Source organism: Sardina pilchardus, chromosome 8 (assembly GCF_963854185.1).
Source record: "Sardina pilchardus chromosome 8, fSarPil1.1, whole genome shotgun sequence".
NCBI classification, from domain to species: domain Eukaryota; kingdom Metazoa; phylum Chordata; class Actinopteri; order Clupeiformes; family Clupeidae; genus Sardina; species Sardina pilchardus.
Window position 1 is genome coordinate 23,701,761 of NC_085001.1, and position 16,911 is coordinate 23,718,671.

Genomic DNA, 16,911 nt, shown 5'->3' on the forward strand with positions numbered 1-16,911 from the left:
AGGCCACGGCTGCCCCTAGGCCATCCAGGCCAAGCGATACTTGCGTAAGGTGAGCAGCATCATCAAAGACTGTTCCCACACCAGCCACACACTGTTCACCCCTACTCCCCTCCGGAGATGTTGCAGGTCTCTCTACACCTGAAACAGCAGGTTCAGAGGAAGTTTCCTTCATGCCGCTTTCACCCTACTGAACTCTAGCTCTGCATCCCGATGATAACCAACCAACTAAGCCTCCAGCCTGTTGAGGTGTCCACGACTATGGCAACCTTTACGGTCAAACGGATTATTTTTGATGGCTCTCTTGACCAATTTTTTGGCAAATATTTGCTCTCTGGATTCAGGCACTTCTGTCCTCCGCTCTGCTTTAGAGTGACACTGAGGACACAGATAGATGTAAACATAGATAGATGTAAACATCAGATAAAAAGCAACTAAACATTCTCCAGGCTAGAAAATATTTCTTAATTTAGTGTTATCAAATAAAGAGGCATGCAATTAGGGGGTAGTGGTGTCAGCACTCGTTCAATGTATGTGCGCGTCTGCGTAAATAAAACTGAACCACTGGAGATGGCGTGTGTAGAAGCAGCAAACAATGTTATAACAACAAACAAAGCGGATCCTTGCTGTCCGTAATAACACGGGGTAGTGTTAACCAGTGAAGTGATAGCCTATTATTGCAGGCAGGAAATGTTCATGTCACGCGAGTCATATAGAAGATGGGCACTGCTTTCTCTGTTAGTATTTCTGTCCCTCCAAAAACTGTGTTTAACAGTCCAAATGTCAATATTTTTTATAAGAGAAAGCTCCAGACCCCTCTGACATAATTCCTACCCCTTCTCAGAAAATACCTCTCACATCCCTGTCAACAGGTGTTGGAAATGATGACTAATTTGCATTTTATTTATACATATTACCACGGATGCACATCACTAATTCGCATGATTTGGATGGAAACACAACTGATGCCATCCCACACAATCCAACATCCCACACAATCACACACACACACACACACACACACACACACACACACACACACCCACACACACACACACACACACACATGTAACCCTATGGAAATTTGGTTATAAGTTTTATTTTCATGTTTGTTTATTTACATGGAATGTGAATTCATAATGATCATAATGTAAATGTTCAAATGAATACTAATTCATAATGTTATTATTGTCAAGTTAAAAGGTTAAAAATGTGATAAATAAGAGAACAAGGTTACCTGTAAGAATAAATAAATAAGTTAGTTTAATTTACTTACCTTTTGATATGAATCCAATCAGCATCCGGGGTGAGAGGTCAGGTTGGAGTAGGAAGTGGGTGAGTGGAGGAGAAGATGAGGAGAGGAGAAGACATGAGTGTGAGAAGCTGCGCAGTTAAGCTGCGAGTAGGAAACATGAGTAAAGTACGACGTTTAAAGTGAAATTAGCATATGCAAGTAGACAAACAACCCGTGCGTCTTGTATGTGTATGTTAATGTGCTTTGACGTTATTATACCGGAGTTTGTGTCGTGTTTAATGTGGAAGGATTTGTGAATTCCAAACCGGCATTCACGCGAGTGGATAGAGAGCTAGTCAGCCCGAGTAGCTCCAATGACCAAGAAAGACTGCTAACGAGAGACCTGCTCGGCCCTCGTGTTTGTGGCTTTCGAGGACGCCCTCGCCTACCACATAAGCTACAGCCTCCGTCGGGAAAGACGACGCACCAGCTATATCACCAGCCCTACGCTGCGTGATGAAGGGGAGCGGACATCTTGCCCTGCGTGAGTTGTGTTTTTTTGTTGCGCCACGCGCGAAACAGCCATTTTGTTTGTTGGCTTCCACGAACCCAAGCACCGAAACAGGCCTGCACCGCGAACTTCCTAAAACTGGTTGGGTACCCATTCATATCTATTTAGTTAGATTTTGCCGGCTATAGGTTTTTTTGGGGTTATATTTGCATTGTAGCCTACTGTGTTTGTGCATTGTTTACCGCGCTACAAGCAAATGTCATTTGAGTGAACAGTACAATATTTGAATGTGTGCATGCTATTTCTGAAAAGTAAATAGTTAAATGTATTTTTGTTTGCCTTTTGAATATTTCATGATGGTAATGACTAGTATAACAGTTTAATGACTTTAAAAAGGGTTTATTGCATATCTTATTGAGAAGGTTAATACTTTAAGAGTTTGAGTACATTCACACTGGTTTGACTTGATTAGTCTTATTTGAATATAAGCCTACATTTAGATAATAGTACATGCTTAAGTAGTGTAATAAAGAGTAAAAGCTTTATTATTGGTTTATGACATTTAAAATAGTGTTAATTACCTATTTACAATACAGCATTGATTAAACCTTATTAAGAGATTGTAAGTACGAATTCGGGGAGCGCACTCCAATTAACAGCCAGACAGCTAGGGGGCGCTACACACACACACACACAAACACGCACGCACGCACGCACACACACACACACACGCACACAGACACACACACACACACACCCACACACACAAGAAAGAAATAAGACCAAAAAAAAAAAAAAAAAGGATGTGAAAGTTGAAGTATGATCCTGAAGGAGGAGACATATGTGATACAATGTTAAGGGGAAATCCCTGACTTGACAGAATAAATACAGGCACGCTTGCCACTGTTTGACAGATTCACCGCCTCACTCTGATACAACAGCTGAGAAAGCAGACAGACCATCACACATCTCAACAATGAAGTCAGCAGCTCTCCTGGCACTTCTGGCCATCCTGCTCTTCGTAGATGTGAGAGGTAAGGGCTCCAGTCATCTGCTCAACAAGGTGCTACAGCGGCCTTCACAATTATACATCAAATATTCCTTTTCTCAGAATATATTTGCTTTTCTTCAAGGTTAGATTGTTCCTCATTGTTGCCATTGTGATTTAGAAAAAAACAAATGTCAATATAACCATATGATTTGTGTAACCATTTACTGTAAATAGTGATCACTCTGTAACAGGAGAGAGTGCTAACATTTAGTGGTCATGTTTATCTCCAGGGCAACGGGATTCTGCTGGAAGATGCAAGTGCTTGGGTGCAGGGATAAATGCTATTCGCCCAAACCGCATCGAGAGGCTTGAGGTTCTTCCTGCTTCTGCCTCATGCCCCAATATGGAAATCATGTAAGCATGTCACAATGTCATGTGCTATAACGCTATATCGATGCTGTATGGAGTTAAGTGGTGGTCTGTATTCAATGTTTACATCTATCTGTGTCCTCAGTGTCACTCTGAAGGAGAACGGAGGACAGAAGTGCCTGAATCCAGAGAGCAAGTTTGCCAAAAATTTCGTCAAGAGAGCCATCAAAAAGAGGTAAAATACTTTTCTTCATTACAAGTTTGACTTGAAGAGTACAATCAACCAAATTCAAAAGAAATATGAATGGACATGACATTTAAAATGCATAATATTTCTTTTTTATCATAATATGTTTATAAGGAAAACTTATTTTTATGTCTTTCAGGAGTGCACTGTAAATTCCACTGGATAAGTCCACTGATCTCGCACTGATTCTAGAGGCAGCTAATATTGTAAATGTTTTGTGAAATGTTTTGTTTAAATTTGTTGAAATGCAATGTCTATGAAGATATTTATACTGAAAGTTGTGATAATGTATATACCATGCTGTGATTACTATTCTGTTGTTTAAAGAAGGAAATAAAATGTTACAAAAAATATTCATAATGTGTCTGTTATACTGACAGGGTTACCTCCTGGTATACTCAAGGCTTTAGCTTATCAGAAGTGACTTGGTTATTCAATATCTATACTAACTAAATGTTCAAATATCTGCGGAGATGATATTCAGAAAAACAAAAGATATACAACCTAAAACCAAGGAGAGACTGGCAGAGTGCACCATACAGAGTATAGAGAAAAGACAGACATTGAGAGAGAACAACTCCAACGTCTCAGGTAGTACTTGCTCAATCAGTCACTTGCTAAACTGCCTATAGATGATATCAAATCCTGGATGGCTAGCAATTTTCTCCAACTCTATGACAGTACAACTGAAATAATCTTATTTGGCTCCCCCACCATCGTCAACAGCTCGATCAGTGCACTAGGTCCCCTGTCTGCAAATCTTCACACGGTGGTTAAAAATCTTGGTGTCCCCGTCGACAGTTCACTGAATTTTAATAAACAAGTGAGCAGTGTGGTGAAGGGCAGCTTTTATCATTTAAGAACTATAGCTAAGCTTAAACCTTTTTTTATTTTTTATCTCACAATGATCTTGAACTGTTATCCATGCTTTTATCACATCCCGCCTCGACTACTGCAATTCCTTATACTGGTCAGACCCAGACGAACATTTCAAAACTTCAATTAGTCCAAAATGCTGCAGCCAGACGTTTAACAGGTGTTCTAGGGTGTCTGTTTTTATAGAAGAAGTACTTTTACGATCACAATTTTCCGTGCTTGAGGCCCTCTTGGTTTCTGGCATTCTGTCTTTTGTATGTCTTTTGTGTTGTCACATATTCCTATGAATTCTCTTGCAAATGAATGCAAATGTATAGATAATGTATCCATGGTACCTCCAAATATGCTTGTTAGGCTTACTCCTCTTCTCTCTTTCTCTCTCTCTCACTGTTGCTGTCACACACACAAAGTTATGCAGGTTACCAGGTAAATGGGACACATAATAGTGAATATTGTCTAATGATGTTTTGTATGTCTTTTATGTTTTGATTATACTGTGTTTTTGGGTGTCTTGAAAGGAGCTTAGAAATGGAATCATTATTGTGATGATTCTTCTTCCTCATCATCTTCTTTTTCTTCTTCTATTATCATCATATTATTAGTAGGCCTAGTGGTGGTAGCAGTAGGCCTAGTAATAGCAAAGGTATTAGGCTATTATATATATAAGACAAAGCATTTTATTTATTTTACATATGTAGGCTATATACTGTAGCATGCGATACAGTGATACAGATTTAAATGAGAAGGAAATTAAATGAAAGAAAATCTGTGGATCAATGCACATTTCCCTAGGCTACATTTTCCCACCATTACCCTTCAAAGTGACACTGCAGAAGCAAACACAAACACAGGTAATTTCTCATCAACCATGTGGCCACTGTGGCTGACCGATTACCTGATATTAGAACCGTTTCACTATTTACATGATCTCTAACATGAGTGGTCAGGTGTGTACTGTATATGGCCAACGTCTGGATCTTTTGTTGGGGAACATATCTCACTCCTTTACCCTGGCACCAACACCGGCCCTTAGACTCCCATTGACCTGAACGATGAATGATTGAGATAAATGATGGAATAGGCGCGTATATGCTTGAGAAGAGTATAAAAGTATAAAAGAGGAATATAATACTCATGAATATTTAGTAGATCTGTTATTGTATATCTTCAGCTTACTATTTATAGAAGCTTTAATTTGGTACATTCACCAAACTAAGCAGACTAAAAGAAACATATGCGAGAAAAACAAACACTGTGAGATTTATGGTGCCGACTATGCTCTTTTCAGCTCTGCTACGTCATTGTATGCGTTTTGGCCGAGAGCGAAGCATCTCAGTTTCACATCTCCAATTGAGAATGTTTCTGTGAGAAGCTACCCATGGGTGGAAACCAGGGCGCACAAGTGAAAAGGAATTTAGAGGACAAACAAACACAAATGACAGTCCCGGCGTCATGGGGGGAATCTGGGGGGCCGGGGCCGTCCTAGAAGTCATCTCTGGACGAGTTTTGCTGCATCAACAAACTCCACTTCCCCAATCATGGACTGATTTTGAACACTTATTATGACCGCCGCTAGCGTAGCTAGCGAAGCGGTCATATAGTTGTTGTCAAAGTTTTTTTTTTTTTTTTTTCTTTTTTCCCGTCATTTTTCGTCAACGATTCCCGGGACACCGTAACACCGGAGCGCATGAAACTTGGTGGGCATGTAGCCCCAGTAGAGTTCTATGGAAAAATTTCGTTTCGTCCCCGGGGGTCACTCCACCCCCGCGCTGCCCCCGCCCGAAGCCCAAAAATGACAGTTTTTCCTACATAACTACCTGAACCGTGGCACCGAGGATGACAAAATGTTTATGGTATGTTGTTCTCTAGAGCTTGCATCAACTTAGCTTATAACCAGTCATTTGTGATTTGCCCCCCCATCGTAAAAATTGAAAATGCAATGTAATATTGCTTTAATTGCCCATATCTTCAGATGAGATGTTATGAACTGCACCAAATTTCATGTGTATGATTAACCTGACACCCTCTGGGAGTAAGCCAAGTTTTGTGGAATTTCATCCATGGGGGGCTATAAAATAAATGGATTTATATGTACATTCAGGACTGTATACCCATCGGCCAGTAGATGGTGGTATTATCTGGAGTCTAAATCCCCCCCTGGGGATTTCAAAAACTGTTCCAAACATCTCAATCTCTGCTAGTTTTTGTCCTAGAAACATATAAGTGACACCATTAGAAACCTTTAATCAACTAGTTTCCAAATATGTTTTAAAAGAGAATGGTTGCTCTGGGTGCAACAAACATGCAGGAACACACACACACACACACACACACACACACACATAAATACACACACACACACACACACATACCTACACACACCTACACACCACTACATACACACATGTACATAAAACATTATACAAACACATGCACAAACACGCCCACACGCATGCACACATACACCCTTACACACACACACACACACACCTACACACACACACACACACATGCACACACACATCTTTGAGTACATTTTGTGAGACCACCGGAGCTGAGAAGTGAGTGTGTGTGTGATGTACTATAGTGTGTGGGTGCGTTTCTGTGTGCCCATCTGTGTGTTTGCATGTGTGTATATGTGTGTATGTGCATGTTCTGTGTGTGTTCTCTTTCTTTCTCTCTCTCTCTCTCTCTCTGTGTCTGTGTTATCTGTGTGTATTCTGTGTGTGTTCTCTCTTTCTCTCTCTCTCTCTCTGGGTGTGCCTGTGTGTGTGTGTTTGTGTGTGTGTGTGTGTGTGTGTGTGTGTGTGTGTGTGTGTGTGTGTGTGTGTGTGTGTGTGTGTGTGAGTGTGTGCCTGTGTATGTGTGTTTGTGTGTGTGTGTGTGTGTGTGTGTGCACACGCGTGCATGTGAGTGTGTGTGTGTGTGTGTGTTATCTGATATTGGAGTGACAGTGACGGCAGAGAACACAGTGAACATATACTCAGAGACACATTAAACACACACACAAGCAGACACACACTCACACTAGACAGAGAAGCACTCATACACAAAAGCAAGCGCACACATGCACACACTCATTTACATACATAAAAGTTGCAGTAGGGATGGAGTAGGCGATGGAAACACAAGCGTGATTGATATTTGCGGAGAGAATGTGCAGGACTGAGCGGCGGTCATATTGTGTATCGCTTTGCGGTACATCTAGTTTAATATACTGTAAGCCTATACCCTACTCTGCAATAACCCCAGTCATCCGATGAGAAATATAAGACTTATCATCACATGTAGGTTATGTCTCATATAGTTAATAGTAGTTTGGATTTGTTTGATAGCATTGACCTTTACTGTTTGTTCTTCTGACCCAGTCGGAGAACAGGGGAGCTTCATGTTACCGCTCCACACGTCTACTTTCTTCATACGCATCTCAGTTTTTAACTTCTCTCACTTTTTCTCTCCATTGCATACGAGGCTCCCTTGAAGGAGCCGCACTATTTTACAATAATAAGCTACTGATATTCAGTTGTTGTGAACCACCCAGTGTCTATAAATGGCCTATTTTAAACTTCCATGATCAATTTAAGTTTATGCAACAATGATCAAATTGACACATACAAGTTGAATCTAATCTAAATTTAGTCTAATCTAGTCAATTTGTGCCCCCCCTGGGAAAAAATGCAATGCTCGTCTGTGAATGGGTGTCTACCACCAGGTCTGCACAAAACGATCTTTCCCCACTGCCCGCCCCTCCCTCCCTCAGTGGGTAGGCTGAAGGAGTTTTTAGGATAACTTGTCAGTTGTTGCACAGCATATCACAAAATGTATGCCATGAATTGATTACGTGGAGCACATCATACTGTACTTGTGGTGTAGTGCCACCCACTGAATAGCATTGGTTTAAAACATCACAGCAGACAGGAGATAAGTGTTTCCAATGCATACAATTAGCAAAAACAAATAGCACACACAGTGGATGATTTAATTTACGCATGCACTACATTGTGCATTGTTGTATTCTGAAATGTCATGGGGTCGTGGACTGCGGGTGCTCAGCCCCGCCATTGCCGCTTGCAGCTATATCCTCTGCATAGTTTTTGGGTCTTCAATGGTTTACTGAAGATCATTATTAGCAGATATTTTTAGATCTAGTCAGTGTGGTGGTGATTAAATAACCAAGTCACCTAAAACTAAAACCTTGAGAATACCTGCAGGTAAGACTGCCACTATTTAACAGACACACCATGAATATTTCTTATTTTTTTTAAGTTTTATTTTCTTAATTTTTTCCAACATAATACAAATACAGATGTAAAAGTTCAGCATGGTATACATTATTTCACCTTTCAGTATAGATATCTTCAAAAAAAAACATTTAACAAATTGAAACAACATTTCACCAAACAGACACCAGACAGGAACAGACATCCCGAATTTAACAAGTAAATAAATATAAAAGTACTCTGAGATAACATCCATGTTATAAAAAGATTAGGCGTCTCTAAGGTGTACTCTTGTGTAGAGAAATAAAGTGCTTTTTTCATTATTAGCTGCTTCTAGAATCAGAGATCCAGTAGAATTTACTGTGTGCTCCTGTAAGAAATGCAAAAAAAGTTTTTTTTTATTATATTGATATCATATATGCATTTTCAATGTTCATTCATTTTTCTTTTAAATGTGCTTGATTGTACTCTTCAAGTTAAACTTGTTAAAAAGGGGAAAAGTATTTTTTTACCTCTTTTTGATAGCTCTCTTGACGAAATTTTTGGCAAACTTGCTCTCTGGATTCAGGCACTTTTGTCCACCATTCTCCTTGAGAGTGACACTGAAGACACAGATAGATACACATCAGATACAGACCACCACTTAACTCCAAAAGGCATATATATGATATGATATATAGGCTATGCTATAGATATAGCACATGACACATGACTGTGATGCTTACATGATTTCCATATTGGGACATGAGGCGGACGGGGGTAACACCTCAAGCCTCTCAATACTTTTTGGGCGGATAGCATTCACTCCTGCACCCAGGCACTTGCATCTTCCCACAGAATCCCGTTGCCCTGGAGATAAACATGACCATTAAATGTCACAGGATGTTCAGTTAAGACAGCTGTAGCATCACTCTCCTCTTACACAGTGATCACGATTATCGCAAATTATAGACCCATCCCCATATATTGGCACCCCTGGTAAAGTCTTTTGCTGATTCTAGTCTCACAATGAAAAAATGAAAATATGCATTTTTCATATATATTTGAAAAATGCAAATATATTCTGAGAAAAGGAATATTTGGTGCATAGTTGAGAAGGCCGCTGTAGCACCTTGTTGAGCAGATGACTGGAGCCCTTACCTCTCACGTCTACGAAGAGCAGGACGGCCAGAAGTGCGAGGAGAGCTGCTGACTTCATTGTTGAGATGGGTGATGGTCTGTCTGCTTTCTCAGCTGTTGTATTGCTGTTGTAGTGAGGCAGTGAATCTGTCAAACAGTGGCAAGCGTGCCTGTTTTTAATCTGTCCAACAGGGGTTTCCCCTTCACATTGCGTCACATGTCTCCTCCTTCAGGATGACAAACTTCAGCTTTCACATCCTTTTTTCTTGATCACTTCCACTCAGTTTGTTGTTATATGTGTGTTGTGTGCATGTGGGTTTTGAGAGTCTTCGCGTTTGCACATTTGCCATGAATGAAGAAGGTGGAAATGCAACAGGTTTTGTTTCAGAAATCAAATGAAGAGGGGTAATGAAATAAATGAGTGCATACAGTATCTGAGGGAAAATAAAACTTTACTCAATTCTTTTGAGATCATTTGACCATTTATGGTCAGTTTTGTTAATTTCAAAGAATCCTTTCAATTAGTAACAACAATATAGTAACATTCTTATTAATACAATGAATTAATGTTACACCAGCTTTTTTGTAATGCAGCCTACCTTAAAAAGCAAAGTATACATACGTATATATACAGTATACGGGATATATACGCACGGTGCATCATTGATTATCCCTTACATAATGCATGGTTAAGTGATTTGAGAGGTCAGATTATTTTAGAACTGGGATGGCATCATTCACTGTAGTTTGGAAAGATAAATCCACACTCAATTTGTACAGTAGGCTAGGCTAATCTTATCAGCATAGTAATCTGTAAACTTTGTTTTTTTCCCCTCTATCCTATGCATTATTTACAATAATCCAAAATGATGTAATATCATATGTGATTAAACAACTACATTATAATTTTTTTAAGCTAAGATTAATTACTGTAATTGGTTAATGAAATGATTGACCTGAAACATGAATGTGATTATATGAAACACAGAAGAGGAAAGCAAACCAACACTTTTTCACTATCCTAACACCTTATCCACAATGATCCACAACGATATAATATCATTGTGTTGTGTAAAAACAACTACATTAACCTAATTATCTGAAAGAATGATCAGTTTGTTTTGTTTGTTCATTAAATGAGCTGCAACATATGACTATATGGATAATCATTGCCGTTTCCAGGAAGCAGCTTACTGGACAGTCAGTGAAACTGAAACAGTATGAAGTACACTGCTCAGGAACTCAGGAACAGTTTCAGATCTACCATATAATTCCAGCATCATGGGAAGTGAAAGAGATTTGAACAGAGAGAGAAGTTGTGGTGTCAGATTGAATGGAATTGTGAAAAAGAAGATCTCTCCTTTTAACCAGGTCAAAATTTTCCTTTCACTAGAACTGTGTAATATTGCTCAATCACACACCAAAAGAACTGCACACTCATAAGCCGCACACATGCCCTGCCTCTATGAGGCCTGTGGGTTCTTATGTTAAGTCACTGAGGACATGACATGGTGTAAGTGCACAGTGGCATCTTTATCAACTCAGTCACCTCAGGGATTTTCAGATACCTTGGAGCATCTGGGGAATACTATGTTCACATTCAGGTGAAGTACTGCTACTTGGGCTGAGTGATTTGCAGACAACACCTGAAAAGCTCCAGTATAACTTCTTTGTATTTGTAAATTTGTATTCCGATTGTACCATTACTGCATTTGTAATCATTAAAAGTGTCCAGGTAATCGGGCTATTGTTTTGGGGAAAAAAAGTATATACTCTGAAGCCCTCTGGGTTTCTACTGGGACCAACCTGCTCAGCTGATATAATAGAGGACAGCAAAGAGACTCAACAGGCTAAATAACATCTAAAACTCTGCAGTGAGCATGTACAGCCATCAACCATACAAAGCTATGGGACCACATCACCCCCATCCTCCAGCTCCTGGTTCAATGCATATGAAATACAAAATGCTTCCAATACACTAATGCCTCCATTATTCGGCCGCTCTCTACCCCTTCTCCTGAGTCCACACACACCTTCTTGCTGTTTACACTTCCCAGATGCCCATCTATTATCCATTTTGACACTTTGTGTTAAAAAAACAACACTGTCCTCCTGGGAAACCCAAATAAAAAAGCCTTCTGTTCTGTTGCAAGGTGAACTCATTGACATGATGTTCTATGGTAATTGACTCGTTCCTCTTGCCCCTCCCCCTCGTTGCCCTGATTGTTAGGACCAGGACCGGCTGCTGGTGCTCTATAAGTGGGCAGCAGGCCTGTCCTGAGCACTGAGCCCTGAGCTGGCTGCCACCCCAGTTCCTTCCCCGAGTCTCAAGCCAGGTTGGCTATTTCTATTTGTTTGCCACTGCAACAAATTAGCAGAAGCAGTGGCCATGCTTTTGGATTCACTCGCCTGTGCACTGTAGATCCGTAAAGGACTGCTGGCCACAAACTGTTGTAGTTACCGCTGACTGGTTGTCAACATTATGTGAGATGGTAGGTCTCAGTTTTGCACAACCCAGTCATCTTTTGGTGATCTATTGGAGTTCATTGTATTTTTTGTTCTCCAGTTCTGCAGGCCAGACATACAAGGCTGTTCTGTTTCTGGGTTTTCATTTCACATTGTCTTGCGTTCCTGTGATGTCTGTCTGTTCTTCCTGTACTTGGGCAACGCTGGCTTGGTGGGTCTGTTGATGAGGCTGATGTCGATGAGAACCCCCCCCCTCCCCAAGTTCCCTGGAAACAAGCCTACTGCAAGTCCGGAGTAGACTTTTCTTATTCAATGAATTATATTACAGTTTTGTAAACCATGTCTCTGCTCATTCAGTCAAAAAACTTGTGTGACCCGTTAGTATGTGTGGGTGTCCCTGGGGCATCTTGCAATTCCTGGGGTGGCGTAGTCTAAGGCAAATCTCCCATAATGCCACATCTTTTTAGAGACCCATTTTTGTTTATATCCTCAGTCTGTGCTGTGCTTTCCTCTTTTTCTTCCGTCTTCTGTTACAGTACGTCACTGTATGTGTTCTGGCCGCGTGTGAAGCATCTCAGTTTCACATCTCCAATCAAAGACGTTTCTGAGAAAAGCTACTTGTGAGTGGAAACCAGTGAAAAGTCATTTAGAGGACTTACAAATGCAAATTTCTCTTTGTTATGGTGGGATCAGCATTTTTCAAATCTTGCATGACATTGGCTTTTCAGTTTACAAAATAAAGCAAAAAAATCATGCCACATGAATCTAAATTAGGTGCCATAGGAATAGTTTAGGAAAGATAAAACAAACATTTTGCTGAGAGAACATCTTTTGATTTAAATACTTGTGAGGTTTCCAGTTTCAAAGGACCCAAAGATGGCTCAGATCAATGACAAACTATCTCCTTTAATGAGGAAGACTCAGGCAATAAATCTTCAAACACAAAAGTCAGCCTTAAAAAAGGCAGGCAAAGGGAAAGGTCAATAAATGCACAGACTTTGGTTCGGCACATGCAGGGAACAAACTGCCACTAGCTCAGTCTGACAAGGTAAACAACGGCGCATGTTGCCAGGAAAACAAAAACAAAAACTTAGGCTGGAGCGGCATCACTAACAATACTGATTCATGGCAGGAATGTTGCTGACCCTTTCTATGAACACAGTATAAAGCATTCTAAAAAGGCCATAAAGTATTATAAAGCCTCATAATTATCGACATAGGCATACATAATTATGATTGCACTCATAATGATGATGATGATGATGTGTAAACCCTGTTTTGTAACGGTTTCAATAATAATCACATCTCATAGGTGGACCTTGGCAGAGAAGACTATTAAAATGAATTTCAGAACAAATTTAGAGAGAGATTAGCTTGGCTCCGCTCTCCTACTTACTTCCGCTCAATTTTCCTTTCCCTTCAGTACGTCGTCTGTGTCTGTGGTATAGTCGCAGGTTTTCTCAAGCCAAAATTGTGCAGGTCCAATCAGCGAACAGAGGGAGTAGCTGAGGTCGAGCATGACCAGAAGTTAGCGATTGGTTATGGCAGATCTCAGTGTCTCTGGCCAGATCCAATAATTTTAAACTTCAACAGAGTACCACATTCAAGCAAGTTCATGCTTGACAATGGAAAGTGGCCAGACTCTCTGTACATTATGAATGTATGAGAGTTTGGTATGACCAGGCTAGTGTTTACCAGGGAGCCACTGTGCACTTACACCATAGCATGTCCTCAGTGACGTATATAACATACAGTAAGAACCCACAAACCCTTCATCTGGCAGGGCATATGTGTGGCTTACAGTATGTCTGTGTGCACAGTTTTTGGTGTGTGCTTAGGCAATATCACACAGTTCTAGTGAAGGGAAAGTGTTGAAAGGGAAAAGTCTGGTTAAAAGAGAGATCTCCTTTACCACAATTCCATTCAGTTTGACACCACAACTTCTCACTGTGTTCACATCTCTTTCACTTCCCATTCAGTAGGAATTATTGTTAATCTGATCTGAAACTGCTCCTGAGTTCCTGAGCAGTGTCCTCCAAACAGTTTCAGTTTCACTGACTGTCCAGTAGGCTGCTTCCTGGAAACTGAAATGATTCTCCAGAGATGAACCAGTGGAATATGTTGCAGCTCACTATTTCATTTAAAAAATCCAACTAATTAGTCTTTGTTGAAGATAATAATAATGCAGTTGTTTTTTAATCACATATGACATATAATTTTGGATTACTGTAAATAATGCATGTGGATAGTGAAAAAGTTTTGCTCGGCTTCCCTCTTCCGTGTTTCATTTAAAAAAAACATTAAAATAACACAATGACCTCTCAAATCACTACCATGTTTTTGTAATGTTACCAACATTAACAGCCCTAAAGGCCATTGGTGCTGTGAGCCCCACCTGGTGGCCAGGTAACTTTAGCACAATCACGCGTCCTTCAAAGGATACCAATATTTATACAGAGGATGCAATCGACTCTCAAAAAAGGCTGGTGTAATATTAATTCATTGTTTTAATCTAATTGACAGGATTCTTTGAAATGAAGAAAACATTGATAGCCTTTTGTTGCGGTTGAACAAAAGCAAGAGTAGAGTAGAGTTATACTTTCCTCACACACTATTTCATTACCACTCTTTCATTTGATTTCTGAAACAATCTGTTGCACTTTCACCTTCTTCATTCATGGCAAACGTGTGAACTTGAAAACTGAGAAACCCACAAATACACAACACATAACAACAAACTGAGTGACAATCATCAAGAAATAAGACAGAAGAAAAATAAGGATGTGAAAGTTGAAGTCTGTCATGCTAAAGGAAGAGCCAGTTGACGCGATGAGAAGGGGAAACCCCTGATTTGACAGAATAAATACAGGCATGCTCGCCCCTGTTTGACAGATTCACCGCCTCACTCTGATACAACAGCTGAGAAAGCAGACAGACCATCACCCATCTCAACAATGAAGTCAGCAGCTCTCCTCGCACTTCTGGCCGTCCTGCTCTTCGTAGACGTGAGAGGTAAGGGCTCCAGTCATCTGCTCAACAAGGTGCTACTACAGCGGCCTCCACAATTCTGCATCAAATATTCCTTTTCTCAGAATATATTTGCTTTTCTTCATTGTTTTCATTGTGAGATTAGAATAGGTCAGCAAAAGATTTGTATACTTATTTTTAGTCCACTTCAGCAGGGTGCTAATATATGTGGAGGGCACTGTAATTTGTGATAAGAGTGATCACTATGTAACAGGGGAGAGTGATGCTACAAGCACCGGTTGTCTCAACTGAACATCCTGTGACATTTAGTGGTCATGTTTATTTCCAGGGCAACGGGATTCTGCGGGAAGATGCAAGTGCCTGGATGCAGGGGTCAATGCCATCCGCCCAAACCGCATTGAGAGGCTCGAGGTGCTTCCTGCCTCCGCCTCATGCCCCAACATGGAAATCATGTAAGCATGTCAGAGTGTCATGTGCTATAGCTATAGCATAGACCGTATATATATATATATACTGTATGGTTTTTGGAGTTAAATGGTGGTCTGTATCTGATGTGTACTTCTGTCTGTGTCTTCAGTGTCACTCTCAAGGAGAATGGTGGAGAAAAGTGCCTGAATCCAGAGAGCAAGCTTGCCATAAATTTTGTCAAGAGAGCTATCAAAAAGAGGTAAAATACTTTTCCCATTTACAAGTTTGACTTCACGAGTAATCAACCAATCATATCAATATAATGAAATCTTGTTTTTCATTTCTTACAGGAGTACACAGTAAATTCCATTGGATCTCTCTCTGATTCTAGAGGCAGCTATATGAAAACGCACTTTCTTTCTAAGAGCAAAACATGGAGACTCCTAATTGTTCTATAACATGGATATTATATCAGAGTACTTTTGTATTTATTTGCATGTTATGTTTGGGATATGTGTTCCTGTGTCTGTTTGAAAGGTTATTTACATTTGTTAATTGTTAATTGTGACGCTTTTGAAGATATCTATACTTAAAGCTGAAATAATTCATACCGTGCTAAACTGATATGTATTGATTATGTTGTATATAAAGAAGGAAATAAAATGTTACAATATTGTACAATGTACAATGTATACAATATTCCGAATGTGTCTGTTATACTGACAGGGTTACTTCCTGGTATACTCAAGGTTTTAACTTCTTGTTTTTTTTAATCCCCACACTAACTAAATGTTCAAATATCTGTTAATAATGATCTACAGTAAACCACTTAAGACCCAAAAACAAAGGAGAGATAAGCAGAGAGCATCATACAGAGTATAGAGAAAAGAGAGACAGTTAGAAAGAACAACACAAACGTTTCAGTATATCTGACATATATTTGTACAAACAAAACTTTATATTGGATTGGACTCTGTGCCGGCCAGTCAAGCTCTGTCATCCATGTTTTTATGTACAGTACCTTGCCATCCACTTCAAACTCTGTCATATGTCTTTGGGCCTTGCCATTCCCGAGCTGGTCTATAGGCCCCTTAGTTCCAATAAAAGGAACTCTGAGTGCTTCAGCATTAACCAAGAGATTTTGAACAATTCCATGCTCCAAACTTTATGGGAACAGTTTGGGGATGGCCCCTCCCTGTTTCAACATGACTGTGTACCAGCGTACAAAGCAAGGCCCAGATTAAAAGTGTCCATGTAAACAGGGCTGTTGTTTTTGCAAAAACAGTGTATAGCCTTCTTTGAATATCCTAATTTCCTTGAATTCTCTACTGGGAGCAACCTGCTACTCTGACGTAATGGACAGCAAAGAGATTCAACAGGCTAAATAATATTCAAAACTCTGCAATGAGCGAGCACAGCCATCAGCCAAAGCTGTGGGACGGGACCACATCACCCCCATCATCCTCTAGCTCCTGGTTCAATGCA

General features: G+C 40.1%; 3 protein-coding genes across 3 annotated transcripts; 2 read left to right on the plus strand and 1 right to left on the minus strand.

Moving 5' to 3' along the window:
- The first annotated feature begins 2,659 nt into the window (after nt 1-2,659).
- Nucleotides 2,660-3,688, plus strand: LOC134089014 (C-X-C motif chemokine 11-1-like). The gene is made up of 4 exons (XM_062543268.1): nt 2,660-2,776; nt 3,024-3,147; nt 3,248-3,337; nt 3,489-3,688. The coding sequence occupies exons 1-4, from the start codon at nt 2,719-2,721 to the stop codon at nt 3,499-3,501; spliced, it is 285 nt and encodes a 94-aa protein (XP_062399252.1). The 5' UTR covers nt 2,660-2,718; the 3' UTR covers nt 3,502-3,688.
- A 4,798-nt stretch (nt 3,689-8,486) lies between these two features.
- Nucleotides 8,487-9,707, minus strand: LOC134089015 (C-X-C motif chemokine 11-6-like). Its single transcript, XM_062543269.1, has 4 exons — nt 9,586-9,707; nt 9,171-9,294; nt 8,958-9,047; nt 8,487-8,815 (listed from the first exon to the last, which is right to left on the minus strand). Exons 1-4 carry the CDS (start codon nt 9,641-9,643, stop codon nt 8,803-8,805), a joined length of 285 nt encoding a protein of 94 aa, XP_062399253.1. The 5' UTR covers nt 9,644-9,707; the 3' UTR covers nt 8,487-8,802.
- A 5,216-nt stretch (nt 9,708-14,923) lies between these two features.
- Nucleotides 14,924-16,074, plus strand: LOC134089016 (C-X-C motif chemokine 11-6-like). The gene is made up of 4 exons (XM_062543270.1): nt 14,924-15,042; nt 15,347-15,470; nt 15,596-15,685; nt 15,777-16,074. Exons 1-4 carry the CDS (start codon nt 14,985-14,987, stop codon nt 15,787-15,789), a joined length of 285 nt encoding a protein of 94 aa, XP_062399254.1. The 5' UTR covers nt 14,924-14,984; the 3' UTR covers nt 15,790-16,074.
- Nucleotides 16,075-16,911: the final 837 nt, after the last annotated feature.

Excerpts from the sequence above, each read along its gene's own strand:
- LOC134089014 (XM_062543268.1), top strand. The coding sequence starts at position 2,719 with ATGAAGTCAGCAGCTCTCCTGGCACTTCTGGCCATCCTGCTCTTCGTA. Across the intron at positions 2,777-3,023 it reads GCTCTTCGTAGATGTGAGAG|GGCAACGGGATTCTGCTGGA; the intron begins GTAAGGGCTCCA and ends GTTTATCTCCAG. Across the intron at positions 3,148-3,247 it reads TGCCCCAATATGGAAATCAT|TGTCACTCTGAAGGAGAACG; the intron begins GTAAGCATGTCA and ends CTGTGTCCTCAG.
- LOC134089015 (XM_062543269.1), bottom strand. The coding sequence starts at position 9,643 with ATGAAGTCAGCAGCTCTCCTCGCACTTCTGGCCGTCCTGCTCTTCGTA. Across the intron at positions 9,295-9,585 it reads GCTCTTCGTAGACGTGAGAG|GGCAACGGGATTCTGTGGGA; the intron begins GTAAGGGCTCCA and ends GTTTATCTCCAG. Across the intron at positions 9,048-9,170 it reads TGTCCCAATATGGAAATCAT|TGTCACTCTCAAGGAGAATG; the intron begins GTAAGCATCACA and ends CTGTGTCTTCAG.
- LOC134089016 (XM_062543270.1), top strand. The coding sequence starts at position 14,985 with ATGAAGTCAGCAGCTCTCCTCGCACTTCTGGCCGTCCTGCTCTTCGTA. Across the intron at positions 15,043-15,346 it reads GCTCTTCGTAGACGTGAGAG|GGCAACGGGATTCTGCGGGA; the intron begins GTAAGGGCTCCA and ends GTTTATTTCCAG. Across the intron at positions 15,471-15,595 it reads TGCCCCAACATGGAAATCAT|TGTCACTCTCAAGGAGAATG; the intron begins GTAAGCATGTCA and ends CTGTGTCTTCAG.